At 45.4% G+C, this 26,971-nt stretch overlaps 1 protein-coding gene across 3 annotated transcripts in view; it reads left to right on the forward strand.

The window, feature by feature from the left end:
- LOC134948996 (putative bifunctional UDP-N-acetylglucosamine transferase and deubiquitinase ALG13) overlaps positions 1–26,971 on the forward strand; it is a 479,197-nt gene that overhangs the window by 210,731 nt on the left and 241,495 nt on the right. For all 3 annotated transcript variants that reach the window (XM_063937323.1, XM_063937325.1, XM_063937324.1), the window contains exons 16-18: positions 21,184–21,297; positions 23,053–23,209; positions 23,378–23,504. In XM_063937323.1, coding sequence (XP_063793393.1) covers positions 21,184–21,297; positions 23,053–23,209; positions 23,378–23,504 — 398 coding nt within the window. The remainder of the gene's footprint in view (positions 1–21,183; positions 21,298–23,052; positions 23,210–23,377; positions 23,505–26,971) is intronic.

Below are 26,971 nucleotides of genomic sequence, written 5' to 3' on the forward strand. Positions count from 1 at the left end.
TATACAGTATATCTATATAAACACATATACAAAACTAATTTCTTAAATCAGCTAAACATTACCTCATACATTCAAACTTATTTCATATCTATTCCTTACTATATATATCCACTATACACTATGGTTACATCGCCTATTTATAATGAATTATATTTTGATTCAGACAACATCTATTGGCCTAATATTATACTAAGTGCAGACAATTATCTATAAGGCAACAGGAGTGACTTTGGGCTTAAAATTGGGGTCCATTAAGGTCCAGATTTCAGCCCTATCCATTTTCTTTCAAAAGGAACGGGCTTCTCTTCCTTAAGTTCAGACGTTTGTAAAGGTAGTGCTGCATATTCAGCCCCTTTTGTGCCACCAGTGGCACCTTGGGATCTTAACGTGGTGTTGAGTTTCCTGAAATCACACTGGTTTGAGCCACTTAAAACCGTGGAGTTAAAATATTTCACGTGGAAGGTGGTCATGCTGTGTCAGATTTGGCGGCATTGTCATGTAAAAGCCCCTATCTGGTTTTCTATATGGACAGGGCAGAATTACGGACTCGTCCGCAATTTCTGCCAAAGGTGGTGTCATCCTTTCATTTGAACCAACCTATTGTGGTGCCTGCGGCTACTCGTGACTTGGAGGTTTCCAAGTTACTAGATGTAGTCAGGGCTTTGAAGATTTATGTAGCCAGAACGGCTGGAGTCAGGAAAACTGACTCGCTGTTTATCCTGTATGCATCCAACAAGCTGGGTGCTCCTGCTTCAAAGCAAACTATTGCTCGCTGGATCTGTAACACGATTCAGCAGGCTCATTCTGCGGCTGGATTGCCGCATCCACAATCAGTGAAAGCCCATTCCACAAGGAAAGTGGGCTCTTCTTGGGCAGCTGCATTACAGCTTTGCCGAGCAGCTACTTGGTCGGGTTCAAACACTTTTGCAAAATTATACAAGTTTGATACCCTGGCTGAGGAGGACCTTGTGTTTGCCCATTCGGTGCTGTAGAGTCATCTGCACTCTCCCGCCCGTATGGGAGCTTTGGTATAATCCCCATGGTCCTTACGGAGTCCCCAGCATCCACTAGGACGTTAGAGAAAATAATATTTTACTTACCGGTAAATCTATTTCTCGTAGTCAGTAGTGGATGCTGGGCGCCCGTCCCAAGTGCGGACTTCTTCTGCAATGCTTGTATATAGTTATTGCTTACATAAGGGTTATGTTATAGTTGCATCAGGGTTAATCTGATGCTCTGTTGTTGTTCATACTGTTAACTGGATAAGTTATCACAAGTTATACGGTGTGATTGGTGTGGCTGGTATGAGTCTTACCCTGGATTCCAAAATCCTTTCCTTGTAATGTCAGCTCTTCCGGGCACAGTTTCCTTAACTGAGGTCTGTAGGAGGGGCATAGAGGGAGGAGCCAGTGCACACCAGTAGTCCTAATTCTTTCTTAGAGTGCCCAGTCTCCTGCGGAGCCCGTCTATTCCCCATGGTCCTTATGGAGTCCCCAGCATCCACTACGGACTACGAGAAATAGATTTACCGGTGAGTAAAATCTTTATATATATATATATATATATATATATATATATATATATATATATATATATATATATATATATAATCAGAAACAAACGAGGCGGCACTCAAAGACTTGAAAAAAGCATCAAACGTGTATTTAGTGCTATCATGATAGCACTAAATACACGTTTGATGCTTTTTTCTAGTCTTTGAGTGCAGCCTCGTTTGTTTCTGATTGTGTACTGGGGTGACCCCCCGGGGGAAGGCACCTAAGCAAGCTGGTCCGGAGGGACTTCTGGAGTGCCGGAGTCAAGTGATATATATATATATATCAATTTCTCATACGTCCTAGAGGATGCTGGGGACTCCATAAGGACCATGGGGTATAGACGGGATCCGCAGGAGACATGGGCATACTATAAGACTTTGAATGGGTGTGAACTGTCTCCTCCCTCTATGCCCCTCCTCCAGACTCCAGTTAGATTCTGTGCCCAGGAGAGACTAGACACACACTAGGGGAGCTCTACTGAGTTTCTCTGCAAGACTTTGTTAGGTTTTTTATTTTCAGAAAGACCTGCTGGCTACAGGCTCTCTGCTTCGTGGGACTGAGGGGAGAGAAGTCAGACCAACTTCTTCTGAGTTAAAGGCTCTGCTTCAGAGGCTACTGGACACCATTAGCTCCAGAGGGTTCGATCACTTGGTGCGCCTAGCTGCTTGTTCCCGGAGCCGCGCCGTCACCCCCCTCACAGAAGCCAGAAGAAAGAAGCCGGGTGAGTATTAAAAGAACAGAAGACTTCAGTGACGGCAGAAGACTTCAGAGTCTCAGAGGTACCGCGCAGCGGTCACGCTGCGCGCCATTGCTCCCACACACCAACGGCACTACAAAGGTGCAGGGAGCAGGGGGGGCTCCCTGGGCAGCAATATACCTCTCCATGGAGCCTGGCTAAGTATGTATACAGTGCATATGCACTGTATACGGACCTCCGCCAGCATAAAACGCTAAAATAATAGCGGGGCTGAAGCGCGCCGAGAGGGGGCGTGGCTTAGTCCTCACAACATGATACAGTGCCATTTTCTCCACAGTCCCCGCCAAAGCACTGTGTACAGATTAGCAGTGTAAACGAAGGGGGGCACAGTGATATAGTGCATAATAGAATAAAATATAGAATTATCTTAGATATTAAGCGTGTAGTCATTGAGTTGTGCATATATGTCTGTGTTTTCCCTGTCAGATATACCCACTATAGCTTTTAGTGCATATGTGTCGACATGTGTGAGTGCTCTGTTGCAGACAGCTATGGGAATCTGTCGGCATCGCCGACTCCTGTTGGTACTTGATTCAGTAGATACAGTTTCAGCAGGTCGGTAGTTGTATGCTTTTCAAAAGTAAACACTGTATGGGAGACACAGTAGTATGTGGGTGACCCTGTCTGCACCAACTGTTATTACTGGGTGTGAATTAACATGCTGTAACTAACTTATACCTGTATATATATTTATAGCTCGAGCACAGACATGGTAGTATTTGTGGGGAAGTGATATTAAAATTACATATGTATACTTCCCTCGGACCCCTCGGGGTCGCAAGAATGTTATTTTGCCTGGTTACTACTCCCTGCTGTCGACGAATACTAGGTTTTCTGTCGACCATAAGGTTTCCTGGTTAGATCCACAACTGGGGCATTCAGTACATGGTCATACACATTCAGAACACAATGTCACTAGGGACCCGGCGGTTCCGGACAATCCGCTTATATGCATGATATATAGATAGATATATATATATATATATATATATATATAATGTGTTTATATGTGTATTACAATATGTATATTCATATTACGATTTCTAATGAATGCTGAAGTAAAAGTATTCCTTCTCATGTGCTGGTCGCTCTGTTGATAAAGCTCTAGGTCGGCCGTGACGAGTTGGTCTCAGATCCTCACGAGGAGTCCGAGTATTTATTCTTTTCCCGCCGCGGATAGAATACTGTGAAAGTCAACTCCTGGTCGGCACGGGGCCCTGTCACAAAGGATCGTATACAGGAAGCGAAGTGATATTTTATTTCTATGCTTTGAAGTTATTTGCACTGCATGCGTATGGGGGAGTGCTTGTATTCGGAAAGGCAACCGATAAAATTACCTTAGAGAGAGAGGGGATGTTTCTTATGTTGGTTCTTCTCTATAACATTGCGGCAGGCTGCCGTGCGACTACAGGAGGTGTGGCCGGGGGAATGCTGGGGCTGACTCTGAGAGATACTGGAGTTTTTTCCCCTGTGACGGTGTACCGCTGTTTGGGGATGCCTCAGTTAACTCAGTCTCGGCGAATACCACTGGTCAGTCTACCTTCGTGAGTTAGATTCCCTCACAACGGTTGGTGATGCATTCTTTTGTGGGATGCAGTCATTTTAACCGGTTCGATACCGTTCTTTTTTCCTTTTCTGTGCAGATCGTGGAAGGTGAAAAGGTAAGAGGTCTGCAGCCTTGTTAGGTTCGCAGAAGCGGATATCGTATTCTGTTTCTACCACATCCACCGCATGTCGCTGGGTCTATCTGGCTGGAGCCCACATCGGTGGGAACTCGTCTAATACTCTTCAGTCAGTCTGGGACTGGACTTGGACCTGTGAGTTAATAATAGAATCCAAAGGGGGACATACTGGAGTTTACAGATGATTCCCCTCACTGTTTTTCAAATAGATCTTACCGATTCCCCTCTGGAAGGGGAGGTAGTATGCGACGCCATACCAGAGTTTCTTCAGGTTCAGGACATGGTCCTGCTGTCCCTGTTAAAAAACAAACAAAAACAAAACAAAAAAAACAAAGATTTCTACTTACGAGGTTGAACTACAGGATGGAATCTCTCAGGCCAGGGAGCTCCAGCACGTAAAGGTAGAAAAGGGTTTAAATGTGTTTTTTCTCCGCATTCAGCTTACCTGGGTTGATATCCAGGATTGTCTTTGCCATTTCACCGGAGTGATGGCAGTATGATGGTTTTCTTTCAATAGTAAGAGCCATTGTTATTCTGTACTGAGACGCTCTCATGATTACGGCGAGGTCAAGAAACAAGTGGTGCAAATCGTTGTTTCTCTCTGACTGTTTTTCAACACAGGGAATGGCTGTTGTTCCCAACGACGCAGATGTCGGAGGTGGTTATCAGTGTAGATACTCAACGGTTGAGGTTCTCTGTTTTCCTGTGGAAAGAGGTCTGAGGATCCAGAGTCGGATCAGATTTGCAGTGACATTCCATCAATATGTTCCTTGATGAAGAAGATGGGTGCGGCCTAAGAGGCCTTTTCGGTGAGCAGGTCTAATGCCAGAGTGGTTTTCACGGGACCAGTTGGAAATGTGGTCCGGGTCTCACCTGCACATGCACCGGAATATAATCCTAATGGCCAGGATATCGCTCCTGTGGTGTCTACACAGTTCTCACCTCCTAGAGGGACGAAGGTTCAGGATCCAGGATTAGATCCTGGTGTCCATGCATTCAGATCTCCGAGGCTGGGGAGCAGTCTTTGCAAGGGAAGTATTTCCAGAGGAAAAGGTCAAGCTGGGAAGCTTGTCTGCAGTAAGCTTACTTGAATTAAGAGCTATTCAACGAACATATTCTTTGTGATCTGCCCGTGTTAATTTTGTCGGACGACTTGACAGCAGTGGCTTGAGTAAGCCACTAGGGCGGAACAAGGAGAAAAGTGGCAATGGCAGAAGCTGCAGAAGTTTTCCACTGGGTGGAAAGACAGGTGAACGCTAGATTAGCAGTCTTCGTTCCAGATGTAAACGACTGAGAAATAGTTTTCCTCTGCAGACGCGATCTCCATCCGGGAGAAATACAGTTGTCATCGAGAAGTTTTCACAGAAGTGACAAGTCTTTGAGGAGTGCCTCAATTGGACATGTTGGCGTCTCGCCTCAACGAGAGACCTCAGGGATGTTGTTCCAGGTCAAGGGACACTCAAGCTATAGCAGTGGACGCCCTCGTGACACCTTGGGTGTTTTCAGTCGGTCTGTGTGTCCCCTCTGCTTTCACTCTTTCTGAAGGTGATAAACGTAAGAAGAACAAAGGTTCAGGCGATCCTCATTGTTCCGGTCTAGCCAAGGAGGGCTTGGTATCCAGTTCTTCAAGATTTACTCATAAAAGATCCCTGGCCTCTTCCTCTACGTGAGGAACTGATACAGCAAGATCCGGGCGTGTATCAAGACTTCCCGCGGCTGCGTTTAACGGCGTGGAGGTTGAACGCCATATCTAGCCCGAAAGGGTATTCCCAGTGAGGTCATTTCCACACTTCTTCAGGCTAGAAAAGAAGTAATGGCAAAGCCTTATAACCGTATTTGGTGGAAATGTGTCTTGGTGTGAATCCAAGAAGGCTCCTACGGATGACTTTCAGCTGGGTCGTTCTTCTCCATTCTTTGCAAGCAGGTGTGGTTGCAGGCCTAAAGTTAGGCTCAATTTCAGTGCAGTTTTGGCCTTAAATTTTCTTTCAAAAAAGAATTGGCCACCTTTCCGGAAGTTCAGACTTTCGTGAACGGAGTACTGCACATCCAACCTCCGTTTGTGCCCCCATTGGCACCGTGGGACCTTGACGCGGTGTTGTGTTTTCTTGTGTCACAATGATTGGAACCTTTATGGAAGGTTGTGTTCAAATTTCTCTCTTGGAAAGTGGTCATACTATTGGCTTTGGCGTCCGCAAGGCGGGTGTCGGAAGAAGCGGCTTTGTCTCACAAGAGCCCCTGTTTTATCTTCCATGTGGATAGAGCGGAATTGAGAACTCTGATAATAGTTCTGCCAAAAGTGGTTTCTGTGTTTTGCAGAAACCAGCCTATTTTGATGCCTGTGGTTACTTAGGCATTGGCTGACTCAAAGTCTCTCGATGTAGTCAGGGCTTTGAATATTTAGGCCACCAATTTGGCTCAGATTGGGGAAACAGAGGCTCTGTTTGTCCTGTATGCTCCCAGCATGATTGGGGCGCCTGCGTCTATGCAGTCTGTTACACGCTGGATCTGTGATACGATTCGGCGTGCTCGTTCTATGGCTGGATTGCCGTTACCGAAGTCGGTGGAGACCCATTCTACTAGGATGATGGGCTCTTCTTGGGCGGATGGCAGAGGAGTCTCGGCGGTTCAACTTTGCCGAGCACCTGCTTGGTCGGGTTCAAACACTCTTGCTAAGCTCTACAAGTTTGATACCCTGGCTGATGGGGACCTCATATGCTCAATCGGTGCTGCAGACTCTCCCGCACTCTCCCGCCCGGTCTGGAGCTTTGGTATAAACCCCATGGTCCTTACGGAGTCCCCAGCATCCTCTAGGACGTATGAGAAAATAGGATTTTAATACCTACCGGTAAATCCTTTTCTCTTAGTCCGTAGAGGATGCTGGGCGCCCGTCCCAGTGCGTACTGTGTCTGCAGTTATTGGTTATGGTTACACTCTTGTGGTGGTTCTTTTCTGTCAGACTGTTGCTGACGTTGTTCATGCCATGGCATGCGGTGTCTTATTATTGGTTGTGTTGACACACAGGTTGTGTTACATATTCTCTCAGCATGTGGCTGTGTATTTTTCATGCCGTTGGCTGGTGTTCTATTGAATGCCACGCTCTGCGGTATGTTCGAGGTGTGAGCTGTTATGACACTCACCATGTTTAAACAATAAATTCTTTCCTCGAAAATGTCCGTCTCCCATGGCACAGTTCTCTAACTGGAGTCTGGAGGAGGGGCACAGAGGGAGGAGCCAGTTCACACTTATTCAAAGTCTTATAGTGTGCCCATGTCTCCTGTGGATCCTGTCTATACTCCATGGTCCTTACGGAGTCCCCAGCATCCTCTACAGACTAAGAGAAAAGGATTTACCGGTAGGTGTTAAAATCCTAAAATATAAATATATATATATATATATATACTCCTCGCTGCAGTCCGGCACTCTCTCTCCACCTGTGTATTTGCTCAGGTGCCTTCCTCAAGGAGTGATACTCCTTATACAGCCAAAGAAAGAAGGCGGCACTCAGAGTCTCAAGAACTTAGTGAAAACCGACCCGTGTTTATTTCATTTCACTGAAATGAAATAAACACGGGTTGGTTTTCACTAAGTTCTTGAGACTCTGAGTGCCGCCTTCTTTCTTTGGCTATATATATATATATATACACACACACATTTTTTTTTCCCCATAACACAGCCAGCTCTGGTGTGTACATTTCATACACTACAGCTTTTGGCTTTTGTGTGTTAGGACACCTTCGATTGCTTTCTAATGTCTTCCAAAAGCAAGGCTCCCAAGGAGGTGTGTGCTTCTGTACTGTGAAATTTGTAAAACCTTTGCTAATACTCTCTTCTCGGGACCCAGACCACGATAGCCTTTGTGTCTGTTTCACAGCTGTCCTTCACCAATGGAATCCAGTAAGGAACCTGCTTTGACGTTGACTCGTCTGCTCCTCAGGCTACTCTGGCTGCCAGTACACTTCTGGTTACTCTCAATCTCCCCAATCAGCATCCCCATCCATCGGCATTTGAAGCTCTGTGGATGCAGTCCCTGTACAGACTGGCACAAGTGTCTGCGTCTTTCCATCAAGCCTGCAGTATGACTGGGTAGGCCTCCACCCGGGGACGCCAGTGTGGGGAGGCTGGCTTCTGCTTTACACACAGGTTTGGATGGGGGCCATGACAGATGCCTAGGTCATAGATGTAGTCTCTCTCAGGGATTCACACTGACTTTTTATATATATATATATATATATATATATATATATATATAATTTATTTTGCTTTTTCAAAAGTAGTATAGATGTTACAAACAGTTCAATATTGTATGAACACATGGACCGCCAGAACAACGTATCGCAGTACATCAGTATAACATCAACAATGCAGAAAGAAAATGAAAAATTATATATGATTGATCCTTCAAGGAAATAACAATTTTTTTCATTATAGATCAAAAGATCATCAATAATCTGTTCAGTTGCATAGACAATAGAGAAAGTAGTACAACAAAATACAATGAAACCACAACTTATATTAACAAGAAGAAAAGACAAAACAAAGGGTAAAGGGTGGGAAAGGATAGAGTCAGGAGGGGGAATGAGTGAGCTAACCAATCGCATCTAATTGCAAGTGCGATGTCTATTCAGTGAAGTGGTCTACAGAGGTAATCAGTATTATGGTGAGTCTAGTGGGATCTGGTCTTTGTAGGTGGAGGTAGATTTAAAGTCCAACCAAGAGGACCACTTAGCGATATAATCAGGGTGTTTTTCCATTACTGAATGAAAAATATCTTCCATAGTTCTATAAAATTCTATTCTATCCTAGTCAAGCCCGCCAAACCTCCATCTGGCAGCCACACCTCCCCCAGTACCCGGCACAAACAATGGGTTGTTAAGAAATGGAAGAAGCAGGGAATTTGACGAAGAAAGACCCAGAGTATTACGTAGCACTCTCCAGAGAGCCAAAGTGGGTCCAACCATCAAATGCGAGGAGCGGCCAATGGTCCTAAACCAGGGTACTGCCTGCAAATGTAGACCCGAGGACCAGCTTTCCAAGTCAACTAATTGCTTAGAGCTGGCACCATGTCTTGACCAGTCTAGGATCCTATGCAAAATCGTGGCCTGATAATATGTCGATATCATGGGTAACTGTTGGCCCCCGTGGGCTCTCCCATAAAATAAATAGCAATGTTTGAACCTGGGTTTCCTGCCACCCCAAACAAATCGGCTAATTGCCTTATGTGTGTTTATCAGAAACTGGTAGGGGAGTTTCTAGGGGATAGTCTGGAAAAGATATAGTAACCTTGGCAGTATATTAATTTTCACAATACTCATACGGCCTAACCAGGAAAATTTCTGCGTAAGCCACTGCATCATTTCCCCACGCAACTTACGCAATAAAGGGAGATGATTTAAAGTGACTGTAGTAGATAGAGAGGAGGGGATTAAAATGCCTAAGTATTTAATATGAGTGGGGTACCAGGTGAAGGGAAACACAGCCCCCAGGGATGAGACTAAGTCAGTAGAGAGGGAGACATTAAGAGCCGTTGATTTAGTATAATTAATCTTGAAATTAGATAATGCCCCAAAACGTGAAAATTCTTTCAGAAGATTAGGTAATGATATAGCAGGGTTTGTAACGACCGCCAGGAGGTCATCTGCAAACAGTGCAATTCTATGTTAATTTTCACCTTTCAATCCTGTGATATTAGAGTTCTGGCTAATGGCTCTAGCTAGCGCCTCCATGCAGATAACAAATATTAATGGTCACAATGGGCATCCTTGCCTGGTCCCATTAGAAATGGTTTTTGGGTCAGAGAGCAGTCCGTTTACCCTCACCTGTGCCGAAGGAGCCCGATATAGCGCAAGAATTTTTTGCAAGAACACCTCACCTAGGCCCAGGCGCCACAGCGTCACTTCCATAAAGACCCAGTCTATGCGGTCAAAGGCTTTCTCAGCGTCTATGGAAAGAAGCATCATAGGAGCCTTAACTGACCTTGCATGAGCTATCAGGTCAATCACCCGTATGGTGTTGTCCCTTGCTTCCCTACCGCGAACAAAACCAACCTGGTCAGAGTGGATCACCTCTGGCAGTAATAAACTCAAGCGGTTCGCTATGAGTTTGGCATATAATTTAACATCTAAATTAAGGAGGGAGATTGGCCTGTAACTGGATGGCAATGATGGATCCTTGGTATCCTTAGGTATGACTGTGATGTGTGCTCCCAAAGACTGATTAGAGAAGCGGGTCTGTGGAGAGACTGAGTTGCAAGCACGGAGCAAAAGAGGGAGAAGTTTATCTTGGAACATTTTGTAATAAGTTATGGGAAAGCCATCGGGGCCCGGACTTTTACCAGATGGGGAGGACTTCAGGGCGGTCACGAGTTCACTATCTGTAAAGGGGTCTTCAAGTGCTAATGTCACATCTGCGGACAGTGATGGGAATTTAATTTCTTCCAGGAAGTCCTCTACTGCCTTCTCATGTACTGACTGCTCACAATGGGAGCGCTGCAATGTCAAATTATAGAGATCAGTATAATATGTATGAAAGATCTCAGCCATCCTAGTATCAGAGGCATGAGGCACACCAGATGAATCCTTAATCTCCTTAATATAAGTTAGTAATCTTTGAGCTCGTAGGACATGGGCAACTATCTTCCCAGGTTTATTACCCCACCTATGAAATGTATGTCGACAGCAGCGAAACGCTCTGCGGGTGCCCTCGTTCAGTAAACTATTTAGGGATGACCGTGCCTCTTGTAGCTCCGCTAACACATCAGAAGTAAGTGTAGATTTATGGGTGAGTTCTAGTCTTTTAATTTTAGCAAGTAGGGCATCACGGCTTTCAGTTTTTTGTTTTTTGAAGTGGGAACCCAGTTGGATGCATTTACCCCTAACCACGCATTTACCCCTAACCACGCATTTATGGGCTTCCCACACCGTCACTGGGGAAACCTCGTCAGTCAGATTAAGATTAATGTATTCCTCAATAGTGTTTTCTATTTGGGCCCGACAGTCTGTGTCTCGGAGAAATTGCGCATTAAAGCGCCATCGCCACTGACGCGGGGGAGGGTGGCGTAAAGATAGGGTAAGATAGGAGCATGGTCAGAGCCAACTATTTGTCCTGTTGTGGCATCCACAAGAAAATCTAGAGAATTGTGGTCCACACACAGATAATCTATACGGGTATAGCAATTATGCGGATAAGAGTAAAACGTGTAGTCTCTGTCATTGGGGTGGAGCAGTCGCCAGGCATCTATTAGTTGGAAATCATGCAATTGGGGGAGGGGGGGAAGGGAGGTGAAGAAGAAGAAGAAAAAAAGGAAAACACAAGAGGGAAAGTAGGGGGAACAGACACAGACAATGAAAAACAAAAAAAAATGACTGTTAGTAGAACAGCAATACTCTGCATCATTAGTCATGGGAAACCATATATGGCCCATGATCTACAAGTATACAGCAGAGCAAGGGGGGTCATAGGGGAACTGGGATGCACCACCATTACATAGCATTGAAATATAAAATAAAAGTATTCAGCAAATAGAGCAGCTCGAAGGAAACCGAAAACTGGATTAACAAGACTACGAAATCAAGTAAAGGGCTGAAAGTTCCAGCCCGTAATTGTCATCCCATGTTATCAGCGCCAGTTGTGGCAGCCGTGACAGCCTCAGACACCTCGGATGCGTCAGCCCTTTGTCGCCTCCTAGTGTTGCGAACTGTCTGCCACTGTTCCGTACGAAGTGGAGGTGACATTGAAAGTTCAAACGGGTCCAGCCAATTTGGAATAATTGGGGCAGGGATGCCTAAAGTTGAACAAAAGTCCTTAACGCCTTCAAATTCCTGTAAGACCAGAAGGACCCCTTTTTGTAGGTCGCTTGAATGCACAAGGGGAATCCCCAGCGAAATTTTATGTCGCGTTTTTTGAGTTAGTCTGTGAGGGGGCGGAGAAGGCGTCTCTGTTGCAGGGTAGACCATGAGAGATCCGGAAAAATTTGTATCCTATGACCATCAAAAGCAATGTCCGGAGCACGTCTGGCTGCTTTAAGAATCTCCTCCTTTTCCTGAAAATAGTGTAGTCTGCAGATAACGTTGCGCAGTCTTTCCGTTGGAGCCCCTCTAGGACGCAAGGCCCGGTGTGCCCTGTCAAACACTATCTGGTAGTCGGAGTCTGCACCCAAGAGTTCATTGAATATTTTGGTCAGAGCAGGTTCAACGTTTTGGGGAGCGACGTCTTCAGGCAGTCCCCGTACCCGCAAATTATTCCTTCGCCCCCTGTTTTCAAAATCTTCGAGCCTGCGGCCCATGGTTATCAGAGAGCGTGATTGGCGAGAGATGAGACCATGGAGATCAGATACCTTAGAATCCATCCTCTCGGAACAGTCTTCCAATGTTACCACTCTGCGACTTGGGTGACCTCAGACTGAATGGAAGAGATACGAGCTTGAATGGAATCCTGTATCCGTTGTTTCATGGACTGGAGGCCCTGCTGCAGATCTTGGCGGGTAGGGAGAGACCGCAATTTGGAGAGAGTGGCAGATAAATCTGAGGATACCACTGTAGGTTTGGACGTTGAAATGAGAGCAGGGGACCCTGCAGCCGCGTTGTCTTCCATGACACTGGAGGGTAAAGAGGGGGTTGGCGAGGTAGAATCGGACATTAGTGGTCCAAATAGTGTACGAAAGGCTGCGGCTCAGGAGGTGTTGGCTGGAGTATTTGTCAGTTTCTTGGAGGGACGTTGTCTCGGCATGAGGCACGGTCTTAAGCGTAGTCAGAAGGAACTATCTTTGAGCTGAAGATCGACATGCAGGCGATACATCACATGTTCCCCTCAGCGTGGCCTGGCTAGGTCATTATAGGTCAAAGCTCAGTCACCATACCGTGAAGGGGTGGGAGTTGTTACTTCAGAGATCAGTGAAGCAGCATCTGACCATCCGGAGCAAAGAGCAGAGAACCGTTCCGGCACTGAGTTGTAGAGCTGAGTGATCTCCCTCTCCAGCAGGGCATGGAGAGCGGAGCTGGCAATGTGAGAGTGCCCCGTAGGTGTCAGTGTCCAGTCTGGAGGGTTCAAGGAGGTCCCCTGATGAGGTAAATCGCCCCCAGAGCCAAATGAGTCAGTGCGCCGACCACTGCGCCAGATGTGCGCCACCATCTGGTCCCGCCTGAGACTCAAGGCCGCGGCTTCACCAGTGGGGCTAGGTCACGACTTATGGGCTGCAGGTAATAGGGTCTGGAGCTTCGGGAGTGGGGCAATGGGGTCCCAAGAGGTTACTCACGAGTTCTAAGGGCAGCTTATTAGCAGCTCGGGGTCCAGAGCATGCAGGGGCACCACTCAGGGGGGCAGCAGACGATCTGTGAGTGCCGACACAGCAGCCGCCAGCTAGGTGACTGCAGCAGAAATCTCTTGTAGTGATACAGCGAGACTCTGCGTCAGGCACACTGAACAGGAGACCAGGAAGTCAGTGCACCGGCCTCAGCGAGCGCCCCCCCTATGAGTAGGGCCAAAGCGCCGGGGAGGTAAGATGGCCACCGCCTGCTGAAAGGAGCCGCACAGCTGAGCAGCAGGAAGGTTGGCTATAATGGGCAGCTTCAGTGCGGCTCTGATGATGTATCCCCCGGCAGGTTTAAACAGGGTGAACACTAGGCAGCTTCCGTGGAGTGAGAGCCAGCAATCGCGGGCGGCTCCCTGCTGTCCGTGACAGGACGTCCGGCTCTGGATGGCGTGCGGCTCAGGCTAGACTGCTCCCCGCTGGAAGCGCAGCCCCGTGTCTTCTCCCGGTCCCAGCTCTCGAGACCCTGTTACATCGCCAACGGGTCGTCTGCAGCAGCGCAGGGGGGACTCCAAAGGAGGTAGGATAGGCTGTGAGGATGCTGTAAATGGGCCGCCCGGTCTCACGGAGCCCCTCGGCGGGGAAGCTGCTGAAATTGAGGTTGCGGCTTCAGGGCTAGTGCAGGACACAACCCGCAGAGGCCAAGATATCGGACCCCCGGCTCCGTAGCTGCACACTAGGGTAACAAGGCACACAGGGACTTTAGACGGTGGACACGGGGATCAGAAAGACACAGTTTTTATAGCTGTAAGCACATATGGGAGCAGGAGCTCAGTCTCCCTGCGTCTTTCTGCTTCTCCAGTCAGGCCACGCTGCCCACACTGACTTTTTAAAGACATCAGATTTGGTTATTTTTCACCGGATTTCCTGTAGATCCAGGAAAAGCAAAGGCTCTCAGGTGGTCCACACTCTTCTGGCTTCCGTGGTCATCATCCCAGCTCCCCCCCATCTTAAAGTGGTACGGGTTTCTAAGCGAACCTTTTTCATATTCATAAGCTGGACTGTTCATTTCGACCTATCCTCAACCAGAAAGCATTGAAAAGGTTTCTGCAGATCCCCTGGGACATATTTTGCATGGTGTTCAACCAGGGGTTTCAGTCCCCAGTCATTTTGGCTAGTAACATAGTGTTTTTGAGGTTGAAAAAAGACAATTTGTCTATCAACATATGTTATATCGCATTATTTATTAAAGGTTTCCTTGGATTACTTTTTCTTCTAAAAAATTATCTAAACTTTTCTTAAACTTATCAATTGAGTCAGCTATTACAACCTTCTCTGGCAGAGAATTCCAAACTTTTTTACCGCCCTTACTGGGAAGAACTTTTAGGGCATCTTGCATATACAGCCACCGTTTGTTCCGCCGGTGGCCCAGGCTTTCCTTCGATTCTATGTGTTTGACTCCTTTGCGTCTTCAGGTGCTGCCTCCAGACAGGTTCTCACTGCAGCTCAGGAGCGTCCCCGTCCATGAGGGGACAGCTTTGAAACATCCTGTTATTCCCCGGTGCCCCCTAGTGGAGGATTTATGCTCTTCTAGTAAAAATGTTTCTTCTACTCCATAGGGAGCACAGGGCACTCACCCTGACGCACCTGGCTTGCGAGGTCTTGTTCCTTTGTATCTGTTCCAAACACACACACTGTGTGCTGGTCTTCCTTCTCCATTTCCTTTCTCCTGCCTTGGGCTTGTTATCCTAACTGACAAGCCGGGGCTGAGGGCGGGGTATAGTAGAGAGGGATGGCAGTGCTGCTGTGAGAAAAAGTCTGTAACTGTTTTGGGCCCGGACTCTTTCCTCATCCAAGCAAATACCCGTTGTTCCCCTGTGCCCCCTATGGAGTTGAAGAAAGGCATTTAACCAGGTTAGAGCATAAATCCCCTTTTTGTCTTTTTACACAGACTGCATACTTTTCCCTCAGTTTTGTATCTTTATAGTTTACTTAGGATTAGTGTGCTCGCATGGTTAAGTTGCAAAGAACAAGGCACCTTAAATGGAGCCATTTATTGAGATTTGAAGATTGGTATCGGGCAAACGCAGGATTCATAAGAGGTGGTACCTTGTATGTGTTAGGAGTTTGTGTGTTATACATCACAGAGCCCAGCACTCACTATAATAAACTCGCTCGCCATAATAAATAAATAATGGGGTTTTGGTTCATGATCATGATTAATGCATTTAAGCTTGCAGCCCTAGTCAAGGGACCCCATTTTTCTGCAAGTCCTACTCTATCACTGTATTGTAAACTGTAAACCTGGTGACTGCTATCATAATTAAACTTAAGGTATGCTAACTGGTTTAGAGCTCACCTGCCGACTGACTTATGGCTTTTAAAAGGGGAGACTGTTACCAGGTTTATAATTGTAGCAGAGAGTGCGCACTCTTCAGGCAGCCCTGATCTGCTAGCTGATCCAGTGTTTTCCCTGGTACAATGAGGAAGTACACTGGTTCACTAGGGGTGAGCTTGGACTCAGCTGGACTCCCCTCTGCAGAAGTACGTGTCGGTGCCGGCCAGCTCCTGTTTTCTGCTGCGCAGCAGATCTGAAGACACCTTTTCCTATGTGGGCTGCTTTTCCTGGAAGCAGCACTGACTCTGAGGTCACCTACAGCGCCTCTCCTCTACATCTGGAAGGCTAAGTACATGGGGATTTTCCCTTTGTTTTCAGTGACATTCTTTATTCATTTTTTTTTTTTTTCTGACTCACAACTGACTTCGGGGCATAGTGGGTTTATGGTGGATAAGGCAAGGGCCAGTAAGACTAAGCACTATGGCATATTGTTTCCATGTACTCACTCTCAGGTGAAATTTCCATGTCGACAGGCAGATGGTCAGATGGGGCCTGGTGACCCGCTTGCGTGGGGAGCATTGCATCTGCTATGGTAGAGCAGGTGTGGGCTTTGGTGCAGATAATTGTGCTTCTGTGGGCAGATAGGTTAAGGCCGCTGCTGCGTCTGTCCCCTCAGCACTGGGTCTCATTTCCTTTTCATCTAGGGAGTTGGTTTATCAGCTGGTGTCTGATCCACTTTGGTCTCGGACCATGGAGCGTACAGCTTTAGTTTTTGAGTAGGGGTCTTCTTTCCTGGAGCTTTTTGTGTTTGTTTTTGTTTTGTTTTTTTAAGACCTCTGATTGCGTGAGACCCGTAAACGTCTTCCTTCTTCCATAGGTCTGTTGGCGGCTTCAGATTCGGTGAAAGAAGAGTGAGGCTTCAGAATGAGGTAGTTCTCCCTACCTTCTCCCTTCAGAATGAGGTAGTTCTCTCGGACAGTGAGGACCTGGGTTCCCCCTCAGGTCGAGGATCTATTTTCTACAGTTCAGCAGTCCCTTGACTCCTTGGAGTTGGATTCCCGGGCGGAGTTGGTTTGATAATTTAATCGTCGGCATAAGAAAGCAGTTACTTTTCCTCCAGATATATCTGCCCTCATGAGGATCCTTGGAAATTGGGAGTTAGTTTTCTGTCCCTCGTACGCTTTCCTCCCTATATCCGCCTCTAGCAGCTCAAAGATCTAAGTGGGAACAGTCTCCCAAGGTGGATGTCCCGGTGGCGCGCTTAGCCGACAACATGACCATTTCAATTCAAGGCTCTGCATCCTTTTAAGGATCCATTAGGGAGGAAATGTGAGGGTTGCCTTAAGTCATTCTTTATGACTTGTCATTACCCACCGTTTACTGGCCGCTGCATGGGTTGCCCAGGCTATGGAGACTTGGGCCGAAGAGATGTAGTGGGGCTTCAAGGGTATCCATTTAGGGACTACTCCTATAGTGCTGCGGATTATGTTTGTGAGGCTGTGCAAGACTGTACTCACGAGGCATCACTACAATCAAAGAGGCTAGGATGGCCTATTGGGTCCACACCTTGTAAACGGATTCTAAATGCGTAGATATGTCCTCCTACATATTTGCTGTAGTCACACCAAACAGCCCTTCTTGACAAGCCAGGGCTCAAGACTCTCTTATAGTATCGGACATCTTTTTTGCTTCTTTTTTTCCACAAAATTATTCTTAGTCGCAAGCAATGAAAATAAGACGCACAAGGAGACTGTGTTGATTAATTTGATTTGACACTTGTACAGTATATCTGTGTGTGACCGAGTCTGTATACAAAGTGCTACAATGTAGCAGTTTTTTTTCAATAGCAGTTCTGTTCTGCTCAGTATACAGACTCATGCACAATATGCAAGTGTCATATATCAAATTAATCAGCATAGTCTCCTTGTGTGTCCTAATCGTGTTGTGACTAAGACGCATTTACAGGAAATGACGCCTGATGTTAGCAGAGTTGCATGGGATCTGGCAGCTCACTCGTGCCAGGCATCGTGTGCTGCATGGCGTATTGATGCTAGATGTTTGAGGACACATCTGCAAGCATTCTTTAAAATCTCTTCACTTCAGTGGGAGCATTCTCTTTGGTTCTGAATTGAATAATATAATTCCCAAGCTACAGATTTTTTTTAAATACTTGCCTGTCCTTTTCAGGGGGGTGCACCCACTAGAGGACAATCTGCCATAGGCTGGTTTTTCCCCTGCAGAAATTCTGTGCCAGAGGACAGATTTTCCGTGGCAACAGATGCTCGGTAGCCAAGACTCTGAGAAGCCTGGCGCCTGACAGTGTCTTTACCCACCCAGTATGGTTGCAGGTAGGCGGGCGCCTGCTCCTGTTCAGAGACCGGTTGGTGGAGTCGTCATCAGGCCCCTGGGTACTGGGCACTATTTCCAGGGATTTAATCCTTCGACCTCCAGGGTTTCTCCACGACTGCTTTTTTATTTTGTCACTACAAATCCTTGGGATGTGCAGAAGATGGTGGCCTTAGATCAGGCTATAAATTATCCACTTTCACAAGGTGTTATTGCTCTGGTTCCAGTGCTAGAACGGCAACTAGGATTTTACTTCACCCTATTCCTTGTTCAGAAGCCAAAAAGCTCTTTCTTGCCAATTTGAATCTTCTTGCCTTAAACACCAGCCTTTGTGTGAAATCTGTTTGATTGGGGATCCATGGCATGGAAGCCAATGACCTTTTGGCCTCATTGGACGTCAGGGTACCACATGTAGCTTCATGTTCCTATTTGGGCAGGTCATCGCTCTCTATTTGGTTCACAGTCTTCTTGGCTCACTATCCCTTCCAGGCCCTGCCATTCAATGTGGCCACGGACTCATGTTCTCACAAAGATTATGGTGGTGATGGCGAATCTGATGTGCAAAGAGGGTATTGCAGTCATACCTTCTTAGACGATCTGCTAATGATGGTAGATTCAGCTTCCCAGTTGCAGGTGCACCTGGTCTGCATGATACAAATACTTCAGGATCATGGCCGGATCCTAAATTTCGAAACCTCTCACCGGATGCCTGCTGTTCCTGGGGATGGTTTTCGACAACTGTCTACAGCAAGTGTTGCAGCCAGAGTCCACATTCCAGACCCTCCATGACTTGGTAATCATTGAACTGGCAGTGCCTCATCAGTCTAGCTTGCTGTGCATGCAATTATTGGGCTTAATGGTCTCCACCTTTTGAGGTCATTCAGATGTAAATCAACAGTGCGGCACCAAAAGCATGGGAGCAATGGCATAGGCAGCCCAAATTCATTTCTGGGCAGTATTCATACCAGGAGTGTAAAATTTGGTAAGCGTAATTTCTTAGCAGAATCACGTTTACCCCAGGGGAGTGGACACTCCATCCAGAGGTTTTCCAACTGTTGGTTCAGAAATGGGCCCTTTATGGAGGTGGTCCTCATTGCCTCTTGGCACAACGTCATTGTTACATGGTTTTGTGCTAGATCTAGGATCCCGATGGGTTTCGAGGTGGATGCTTTCACTGTTCTGGGAGATTTTCATCTAGCTTATGTCTTTCCTCCGATCCCAATTCTGCGTAAGGTACTGAAGTGGATCAACATGTTACTGTAATCCTAGTGGCTCCAGATTATCCGCCCAGGTCTTGGTATGCTGATGTTCTCAAACGTGTTGGTAGGCCCTGGGTGGCGTCTTCCACTATGGCCAGATCTGCCGCTATAGGGTCCATTTCTGCACAAGGACCTTTCTCATTTGGCTTTAACTGCCTGACTTTTGAGACCAACCTTTTTAAAGGCTAAAGGTTTTTCTCTCTCGGTGGTCCGTACTAATCTGCGGGCCTGGAACCAAGTTTCGTAACTCCATTCCCTCCAGGGTATGGAAGGTCTACTACTTATGGTGTGCACGGAGGAGGGTTCTGTCCTCCAAGTTTCGCCTCTCATTTCTTGACCTTCAAAGGGGTCTGGAGGCCAGTTTAAAGCTTTGTTCTTTAAAAGTACATGTGTCGGACCGGTCTATTATTTCCAGCGGCATCTAGCCCTTCTTTCAGAGGTTCCAACCTTTTTCTCTGGTAGCCTTGTAGAATCTTAATCTGGTCCTCTCATCTCTCAAGCAGTCTTCATTTGAGTCTTTTGTATTCTGCGAACCTTCAGTTCATTGCTTGGAATCTGGTCTTCCGTATGACCATTGCCTCAGCTCATGGTGTTTCCTAATTTGGGGCTTTGTTTTGAAGGCCACCTTTTCCCGTGCTCCATGATGTTAGGGCAGTTTAGCGTATGTGCTCCAGCCGAAGGTTGTTTCAGCTTTCCATTTAAATCAGGAAATTGTCTTTCCAGTTTCTTTTGCTCTGATGACTCCCCAGGACTGGTATGATCTGGCTCTGTTAAACATAGTTTGGCTCTGCAGATTTACTTGGTCAAGGATTCTTCCATCCGCTGCACACATTCTCTGCTTGTTCATTATGGCGCACAAAATTATGGTTAGCTGGCTACACAGCAGACTAATTGCGTGTTGGATCCTCTTGTCAGCATCCAAGCTTATTTTAGTGCGGGGCGATTGGCACCAAACTGGGTGTCAGCACGTTCCACTAGGTCAGTGGCATCCTCCTGCGTGCAACAACATGTATACATCTGTGGTTGCAGTAGGGAGAGTGTATTTGTTCCTATACACATTACCTGTGGAGACAGTGTTTTCATCTTTAAATGTTAATTGGGCTATACAGACTGGAAATATCCTTATCTGTAAATAGCCCTTTATGTTTTCTCATGCATATTTTAATTGCATGGTGTAGAAAGCTTTTACGCTACTTTTTTTTTTTTTAGGTAAGATATTAGTGGGTAGTGCCGTAGCACCCACACAACCATATCAACATTTGAAAAAAAAATTTTTTTTATTTACTTTATCCCTGGTCTGGTGCAAGGTTTCTCGACACCGTAGGCAAAATGTCTGCATGCTGGCACCCTCACAGACCACACACATCATTATCCACTTTCCAGCCCCTCAGGGGAAAGTGTGGGGGTAGCATCTTAGAAGAAGTTCAACAGCCACCGTCTGCATTAAGTTTAACAAGGATAAATCTTTCAGAGATATCCTTCATTTTGTGATACAGTAAGCAGACTCAGGACTGCCCCTCTACATCCCCCAGATCCTGGCACCCTAGGCAACTACCTAATGGTAAAGCTGGCCCTGTCTTTCCCACTTGCAAGGGATGCAGTCAGGATTCTGACAGAAAACAGACAATGTAATCCCGACGGATTATGAAGGTAAGTACGGGGTTAGGCTTCAGAGGAGGGAGTGGTTAGGGTTTGAGGGGGAAGGGTGGCTGGGGGGTTAGAGTTGGGCTGCTGGTTAAAATACTGCATTCAGTTGGGATTCTGACCATCTGGATGCAGCTGTCGATATTCTGACAATCAGGGTCCAGACTGCTGAAATTTTATACCCAACCCCCTTGCAATATCTCTTAAAGGTTCAATACTTGTACAGTGTGGCAAAAAAACATACATTTTGTTTTTGGTAAAATTTCCATTTAAATATCAGTCTATTGATTGTGTTATACGTTGTTGACATTAATGTAATATTGCAATGGTGTAACTCCTATGTTTACTTTATCAAAGGTCTTCACCTCGCTACATTAACAGACATGCAATTATGAGTCCAGAAATATCCTTTTACAATAGTCCTGGAAAGAGGTGTTACCAGAATTTTGAAAACTATTCCTATAGAACTAGGTAAGCCTATTGGTGTAAATAGCACAAGACTAATATTTGAATTTAAATATAGTTTTTACATTTACTTAATTTTTTTATTTTTTTTATTTTTATTGAGGCAACATGAAATTGCTACAAATAAACAACATTGGTTACAATGTAATTTTGACAGACCTGGTTACAAAGGGGGTAACAATGCAGATGTCATGTGTTAATCAAAACCCTTGAGGCTGAAGGGTGAAACAGATACAGTTATATAACATGTAGTAAACATAAAAAAACAAATAATACATCTCAAGTCTGATCGTATTTTGTTATATACCATAAAAGTCAATAGCTTTCAACAACAGAATCTCAAAAGTATATGTTCAAACTTTTAAGAATAAGGCTGTGAGTCTAAAATCCTGGTGGAGGTGGATGTGTAGAAAATAAGAACCCCTCTCCTTCCCCTTATGTCAAGGCAATCGGTGGCTCTTGTAACACCATTCTGCTAAGATACCAGGTAGTGTCCTTAAGACTATAATATATTTGGTTTCTAGTTGTGAGTCGACGTGTGTCTATGTATGATTCACAGAGTAAATAAAAAAAGCTCCACTTCCTTTTCTTTATGTAAAAGCACTTCCATCTAGTCCATTTAAATAGAAAATATAGCTTATAAAAAAATAATGGCAATTGAGGGGGCGAGTTATCTAACCAGCTTTGTAATATTGTTTTCCTACCTGCTGCGCTTATGGCCAGTAATAATTTCTTACTCCCCGAGGTCATTCTCTGTTCAGGATTAATTATTCCAAAAATTGCACATTCTGGGGTGAATGGGACAAAGTTGGTCAGCTTCAGTTCTGCATATCTATGTATTAAATGTTAAAAATATTTAACAACAGGGCATGACCACAGGCAGTGGTAATTATCTGCCTCCTCTTGATGACATCTGGGACAATTGTGATTTTCGGAGGTTCCCATATGAAATCTCCGAAGCGGGGAGAGGTAGGCATTATGAAAGATGTTTAAAAATATCTCTGTGTACATGCTGGATGGAAGCGTTCTTCAAGAATACAGAAAGGCTCTTTACAAATCTGGAATTGTCAGTGCGGGGAAATGAGTCCATAGAGACTGTCTTGTAGAACCATTCACAATACAAAAAATGAGACCAAAGTGGATCTAAATACAACAAATGGAAAAAAAGAAGTCATATTAATGAGACAGAGGTGATATTTGGGAAAAGATTTGTTATGTTGGACTTTCTTGTATAGGCATACAGCATATTATATACTACACCAGTGGTGTCCAAACTCAGTCCTTAAGGAACCCTAACAGTCCAGGTTTTTAAGATATCCATGCTTGTTCACTGGTGGCTTTATTACCTCCATGAATTTGATTTAACAATCTGTGCTCAATTATGAATATCATTAAAACCGGGACTGTTAGGATACCTTTCATTTGAGTTTGGGAACCACTGCACTAGACACTTCTAAATAGTTTTATTAGAGCTCAGAGGCATCACTGGGTCTGTGGACATCTGGTCAGTACTTCCAGGACATTGCCAAGGGTGGCACCCGGGAGCTGTCTGCACTCCCATAGTGACGCCACTGATAGAGCTGTGACCTTCCTGCACAGGATCAGGGCTCAACAGGTTAAACTCATACAACATCAGTTTCCACATTAAGACTTTTGCTTGTGAATTTTGACTTTTACATATGGATAAGGGAATTCACGGACACAAATCCAGTCTGAATAGCAATCCCTGCATTTGTGATATTGTCTTTGTAAATTATACAGGTCATATACGCGGAGCAGAAGGCAGATGCCATGTGTAAATAAAGAGTGCCAGTTTCGATTTGTGCCTGACAGAGATGAGGAGCAGCGAGGCATGGATGACACCATAACTTACTATGAGATTGATGAAGGCGAGGAAGCAGCCTTTCCAAGTTTGTCTGTATGTATCTGCTCAGTCTTTGAGTTTATTTGACGAATACAATGTGTTTCACGAATACATAATTATTTGGTTAATTTAATACATTGTTTTATACATTTTTATAATAGTAAAGCATAACTATATTGTAGCTGTCATTAATGGGACTGTAACTGCATGTCTGTTTTTCAGAATCCGGGTAGCCCAATAGTTCCTGCTCCAGGTTATTGGGTTGCTAGGAGCAATCCCAGCCCTATTGGCCCTGGCAAGCAACATTTGAATTCATCAGAGGATGAGATTGAAGAGCCCAGTGATAACGGTACAGTCTCTACACTATAGAATTGAATGTAGAAAATACCTTCATATAGTGGCCACGTGCTATAATACATCATATAATGTTATGTCCAGTTCCAATTATTGATAGTGTACATTTTCAATACCCTCTTAGTGAATTTACTAGTACTGTCACACTATTATATGATTAATGCAATCTACCGTTCTCTAAGTGTTGCACTTTGTTATTACTGCTTGTAAATGTTGGCTTGAGTTTTGTGCATTTTTTTTTTCTGTTTAATTTTATATATTTAGTTCTGTAAAGGAATGCAGATAATAAGCAGTGTCAATTAACATCTGTAAAGCTGAACTAAAGATCCAATTACAGAGGGACATTGACAAATATTTGTGGCAGTCTTATTTTTTAGTCAGTAGAGCAGTAAAGAAAAAGTAGAAGAAGAGGGGAAAGAAGCAGCGGTGGTATGGAACTCTGCTGAGGGAGAGAAGGAAAGGAGGAGGAGAAGGGCGTACCAAAAGTAATGAACTACCAATGTCAAGTAGAACATGTGTGGCCAACCAGTGGCTGTCAAGCTATTTTGAGTCGAGGGGGGGGAGGGGGGTATTCAATAACCTGAGAAGAAACATCAGGCTTTGACTTTTCTTTATTTTATTTTTTACAGACTATCCAATTTGGTCGCCTGTAAAAACAATACATTTTCTAACGAAAACACACAGGTTCAGTAAAAGATGTGTTTTCGCTAGAAACAGCCCCATTTTCGGATGAAAATGGGGCTGTTTCCAGGGATTTGGTTTTGCCTGCTTGAGGCAGGTGAAACAATATCCCTGATAAGCCACGGCTCGCGCCAGCTTATCGGGGCTAATAAAATATCCCCCAGCAAGACAATTAGCTGCGGTAATTGACCGCAGCTAATTGGATACCCTCCTAAAAGTCTCAGTATGCCCTGCCAGAGTTTTGCAATTTGGAAATGCTGGGCTGTGTAATTCCACAAAAGTTGGAGATCCACAGGTTGGCCTGGCCTGAGATAGAGCGGAATACAAATGCTAAAGTATGCAGCCCAAAGTTCAGACTTTGATAAGGGATTTTGAGGCGTTATAAAGGCTGTTTGTGATGTATTCTTTTGGCTAGGTGTGCCCAAATTTTATTAATAGTTTGTAAAGTGGGAGGGGAAGATTGCAACCAGGCCACAGCAGCTAGGTAAGTAGCAGCCAAGACAATATGACTCATTTATTTTATATTTTGTGCTAAATGGGACGTTCACTGGGAGGAGCATCCTGGCAGAGAAGGGCATCTCTAGGTTTAGGAGAGAGGACAAAAAACAGATTAACATTCAACAAAGCATAGAAATTTTAAAACAGTGCCTCCAGAGCAGGCTCTCCAACAACTGTGATGTAACCAAATGAACTTTCTGTAATGTGGTTGCTGGACTTTGTAGTCTTTGTAGTAATTTTGATACACATGGATCTAGAAAAGCTGTAGTTTGTTATATTTGCCAGTCTTCATTGTCCAAATTTTCTCTGGTCCTTCTCCCAAGCTCTTTTAAGGGGCTAAGGCCTGTCTTTTTAAGTTCAGCAGTTGGAAGGTTGCATAGAGATTCAAAGGTGCTAAGGGGTCTACATTGGAATATATGTCTAACAGAAGCATGCCTTTCATTAATTGTGTAGATAATAGGCAGGGCATTCCTATCCTTTTGTAGCTCTCTCATGAGCAGGACCTTCCCTACCCTTTCTTTTCAGGTCTATATTTATTTTGTCTGCCTTGTAGTTCACTGCAGAACTAGAAGTTCTGCGAAACAGGTTAGAACTGATTAAGCCAAAGCTGTTACTCTTGTTTTTGTAGATATTAAGGGTAAAGGCTTTTACTCTTTAATTTGTCAAGAAACCTTCACATACTAATCACACTATTCTGGATCTAAGGAGACTCAACAGTTTTGTTAGTGTCAAATAGTTTCATATGGAATAGGTGACCAGAATCCACACAACTGTTAGTGAGAGGGATTTTCTCACATCCATATATCTTCAGAATGCTTGTTTCTCTAACGTCCTAGTGGATGCTGGGGACTCCGAAAGGACCATGGGGAATAGCGGCTCCGCAGGAGACTGGGCACAAAGTAAAAGCTTTAGGACTAGCTGGTGTGCACTGGCTCCTCCCCCTATGACCCTCCTCCAAGCCTCAGTTAGATTTTGTGCCCGAACGAGAAGGGTGCAATCTAGGTGGCTCTCCTGAGCTGCTTAGAGTAAAAGTTTAAATAGGTTTTTTATTTTCAGTGAGACCTGCTGGCAACAGGCTCACTGCATCGAGGGACTTAGGGGAGAGAAACGAACTCACCTGCGTGCAGAGTGGATTGGGTTTCTTAGGCTACTGGACATTAGCTCCAGAGGGACGATCACAGGCCCAGCCATGGATGGGTCCCGGAGCCGCGCCGCCGGCCCCCTTACAGATGCTGAAGCAAGAAGAGGTCCATAAATCGGCGGCAGAAGACTTTCCTGTCTTCATAAGGTAGCGCACAGCACTGCAGCTGTGCGCCATTGCTCTCAGCACACTTCACACTCCGGTCACTGAGGGTGCAGGATGCTGGGGGGGGGGGCGTCCTGGGAAGCAATGAATTTACCTTAGTTGGCGAAAAATACATCACATATAGCTCCTGGGCTATATGGATGTATTTAACCCCTGCCAGTTTTCCAGAAAAAAGCGGGAGAAGAGCCCGCCGTGAAGGGGGCGGGGCCTATCTCCTCAGCACACAGCGCCATTTTTCCCACACAGCTCCGCTGGTAGGAAGGCTCCCAGAATCTCCCCTGCATCCTGCAACTACAGAAACAGGGTAAAAAAGAGAGGGGGGCACTTATTTGGCAAAATAACAGATATAAGCAGCTATAAGGGATAGACACTTATTGTAAGGTTGTCCCTATACATATATAGCGCTCTGGTGTGTGCTGGCAAACTCTCCCTCTGTCTCCCCAAAGGGCTAAGTGGGTCCTGTCCTCTATCACAGCATTCCCTGTGTGTGTGCTGGGTGTCGGTACGTGTGTGTCGACATGTATGAGGAGGAAAATGATGTGGAGGCGGAGCAATTGCCTATAATGGTGATGTCACCCCCTAGGGAGTCGACACCTGAATGGATGGCCGTAATTAAGGAATTACGTGACAGTGTCGGCACGTTACAGAAAACTGTTGACGACATGAGACAGCCGGCAGCTCAGTTAGTGCCTGTCCAGGCGTCTCAAACACCGTCAGGGGCTATTAAATGCCCATTACCTCAGTGGGTCGACACGGACCCAGACACAGACACTGACTCCAGTGTCGACGGTGAAGAAACAAACGTATTTTCCAGTAGGGCCACACGTTACATGATCACGGCAATGAAGGAGGTTTTGCACATCTCTGATACTGCAAGTACCACAAAAAGGGGTATTATGTGGGGTGTGAAAAAACTACCCGTAGTTTTTCCTGAATCAGATGAATTGAATGAAGTGTGTGATGAAGCGTGGGTTACC

Source organism: Pseudophryne corroboree, chromosome 8 (genome assembly GCF_028390025.1).
Source record: "Pseudophryne corroboree isolate aPseCor3 chromosome 8, aPseCor3.hap2, whole genome shotgun sequence".
NCBI lineage: Eukaryota > Metazoa > Chordata > Amphibia > Anura > Myobatrachidae > Pseudophryne > Pseudophryne corroboree.